This window comes from Eptatretus burgeri, chromosome 6 (genome assembly GCF_056783735.1).
Source record: "Eptatretus burgeri isolate ZD-2024b chromosome 6, Ebu_testis_v1, whole genome shotgun sequence".
NCBI lineage: Eukaryota > Metazoa > Chordata > Myxini > Myxiniformes > Myxinidae > Eptatretus > Eptatretus burgeri.
In genome coordinates this window covers 25,871,982-25,875,473 of record NC_140966.1, presented here as the reverse complement: position 1 = coordinate 25,875,473, position 3,492 = coordinate 25,871,982, and the positions used below count along the sequence as shown (strand labels likewise).

The window sequence follows — 3,492 nt, the reverse complement described above, 5'->3', positions numbered from 1 at the left end:
AAATTCACACAACTCGGTTCACAACAATGGTCATCTTTTATTCAGGATATTGTGGATAAGTATAATGACACGATTCACACGTCAACAAATATGAAACCATCAGAAACATTTACAAAATTAAAATATGAAAAAGAGATTAATGTCAGAAAACCTAAGTTCAAAGTTGGTGATATCGTAAGAATATATAGGTGGAAATCTCATTTTGAAAAGGGTTTTACTGAACGATGGACGAAAGAACTTTTTAAAATTGTTGATGTAATAGATACAGTTCCTTGGACTTATAAAATATATGATTTGGAAGGGGAAGAGATTTTAGGTTCATTTTATTCACAGGAATTACAAAAGACAAAACTAAGCAGATAATACACCTTTGTGGACACTCGAGGGCCAAGTCCGAGGTGTACAAGTATATAATGTGTGTCAAGGGGTGGACGTTCTTAGATCTGTGAACCCCAAACACAGAATCCTCAACTGAATAGTCAAGGCTTAACTTTTGTTTGTTGATGTGTATGTGTGTGTGTGTCCCAACCCTCACATTCAAAATCTCAACCCCAACCCTCACATTCAAAATCTCAACCCCAACTCAATCCTCACCCAACACAATGTCTTTTTCAAAATGAGATTTCCACATATATATATATATATATATATATATATATATATATATATATATATATATATATATATATATATATATATATATATATATTTTACGTTTTTTTTTTTTTTCTCTTCTTCCAATTCTGTCTTTTAAGGCTTTCAGGTTTGATAACATAGAAAGAGGGAGTAAATCCCAAAGAGTGGTAGCATTTCAAGTCTTCAAAATAAACCCAACTTTCCAAGTCTCCAAGGTAGTTATTTAAACCATCAAGGCAGAACTCATTTACTGATTTTTTCAAAATTTATGAGTCTCCAAGGTAGTTCCCATATTTAGAACCATCTTGGCAGAACCCTTTTCCTGAGTCTCCAAGGTAGTTATTTAAACCATCAAGGCAGAACTCATTTACTGATTTTTTCAAAATTTGTGAGTCTCCAAGGTAAAACTTGTATTCTAGCTCATCAACGTATAACTTGTTCAGTGGGTATTGTCTTGATAACTCACAATGAGTACTATTGCTGTAAAACTCTTTTTCAGGATTTTGCTGGTCTCCAAGGTATAACTCTTTGGTTGGGTCATCAAGGACGAACTCGTTCTGTGGGTCTTGGTCGCTCATAAGGTCTTCAACCAAGCCAACAATTTCGCCCCAAGTTGTAGCAAAAGCAGTATTTTCATTTCGTATTTCAGACACAATTTCCTGTGAGAGAAAATAATAATGTATTAATTAAGTTATTTAATTATTAAATGAGTATGCTTCAATCAAAGTTTGAAAATAGGAAAATAAAAATCTTACCTCAACAGATAAGAGGTTTGAATCCAGTTCATCAACTTGAAGGTTTAGTTCCATACAAGACAGAGAGTTCCAAGGAACACCAAAGTCATCCCACTCAAGGTCTTGCTCGTTCTGTAGGTCTTGGTCGCTCACAAGGTCTTCAACCAAGTCAACAATTTCGCCCCAAGTTGTAGCAAAAGCAGTATTTTCATTTCGTATTTCAGACACAATTTCCTGTGAGAGAAAATAATAATGTATTAATTAAGTTATTTAATTATTAAATGAGTATGCTTCAATCAAAGTTTGAAAATAGGAAAATAAAAATCTTACCTCAACAGATAAGAGGTTTGAATCCAGTTCATCAACTTGAAGGTTTAGTTCCATACAAGACAGAGAGTTCCAAGGAACACCAAAGTCATCCCACTCAAGGTCTTGGTCGCTCATAAGGTCTTCAACCAAGCCAACAATTTCCCCCCAAGTTGTAGCAAAAGCAGTATTTTCATTTTGTATTTCAGATACAATTTCCTGTGAGAGAAAATAATAATGTATTAATTAAGTTATTTAATTATTAAATGAGTATGCTTCAATCAAAGTTTGAAAATAGGAAAATAAAAATCTTACCTCAACAGATAAGAGGTTTGAATCCAGTTCATCAACTTGAAGGTTTAGTTCCATACAAGACAGAGAGTTCCAGACAAGCACACAGCACACCATTGCCAGCAAAAACAAATGTTTAAAATGGAGCCTGGGTTTGAAGCTTTTATAGAGAAAGACTGGTGGGTGTGGTTTCCTTTGGAAATTCCCTAGGCAAGCCTTCATTGGGAAATTTTTCAAAACCATAACATCCTGTAATTTTCTAGTGATTTCTTTGTGAGTCAGAGATGAACTGGAAATGATGTAAGAGTGGGCGGGGCTTAGCAAAAGTAGGCGGGGCTTAGGAAAAGTGGGCGTGGCTTAGAAAAAATACCTTATGAAAAGTGGGCGGAGCTTAGGAAAAGTGGGCGTGGCTTAGGAAAAATACCTCATTAAAAGTGGGCGGAGCTTAGCAAAGTGGGCGGGGCTTAGAAAAGTGGGCGTGGCTTAGAAAAAATACCTCACAAAAAGTGGGTGGAGCTTAGCAAAAGTGGGCGGGGCTTATTGAATACCTTGTGGAAAGTGGGCGGGGCTTAGCAAAAGTGGGCGGGGCTTAAAGAAAAGTGGGCGGGGCTTAACAAAAAAATAACCTGTGCTCAGGAGGTGGTCAAACAAGAGCATTAAGAGAAGTTTATCATTTCGTAATGACATAAAAGGGGTATCTTAAAAAATATAAAGATTCAAATGTTTTGTTTGTCAATATTTTAGATGGGGATAATTGTGCAAAGAAAATTAAACTATTGAAGGAATTTGAGAATGAACAAATCTTTATAGGTTCAATGAGTGAGCTGTTCAACCCCCAGGTGTTCAATTCAATGAGGTTCAACCTCCAAGTTAAAAGGGGAGACAAATAAATATACCTTAGGATAAAAAGGGGGTTTATTTTTAGGGAAAAAAAAAGGGAATCGCTGAAAATCCCCCATTCATTTACATGGGGAAAAGTGAGCCAGAATCAGTATTCTTACCCTACTCATGTTCGACTGCAGTGATAACCGTATTTTCATGTTCGGCTGCAGTGATAACCGCATTTTCATGTTCGGCTGCAGTGATAACCGCATTTTCCATGTTCGTCTGCAGTGATAACCGCATTTTCATGTTTGACTGCAGTGCTAACCGCATTTTCATGTGACACTGCATTGATAACCGCATTTCCATGTTCCACTGCAGTACTAACCACATTTTCACGTTCCACTGCAGTATTAACCACATATTCACGTTCCACTGCAGTGATATCCGCATTTTCCATGTTCGACTGCAGTGATCACCGCATTTTCATGTTAGACTGCAGTACTTATCGCATTGTCACGTTCCACTGCAGTGATAACTGCATTTTCCTTGTTCGACTGCAGTGATAACCGCATTTTCATGTTAGACTGCAGTGATCAACGCATTTTCATGTGAGACTGCAGTGATAACTGCATTTTCCTTGTTCGACTGCAGTGATAACCGCATTTTACATGTTCAACTGCAGTGATAACCGCATTTTCAT

General features: G+C 36.8%; 1 protein-coding gene across 1 annotated transcript; it reads right to left on the bottom strand.

The window, feature by feature from the left end:
- Nucleotides 1-780: 780 nt before the first annotated feature.
- On the bottom strand, nt 781-2,592 carry LOC147024421 (uncharacterized). The gene is made up of 3 exons (XM_085884346.1): nt 1,701-2,592; nt 1,392-1,604; nt 781-1,295 (listed from the first exon to the last, which is right to left on the bottom strand). Exons 1-3 carry the CDS (start codon nt 1,812-1,814, stop codon nt 903-905), a joined length of 720 nt encoding a protein of 239 aa, XP_085740472.1. The 5' UTR covers nt 1,815-2,592; the 3' UTR covers nt 781-902.
- Nucleotides 2,593-3,492: the final 900 nt, after the last annotated feature.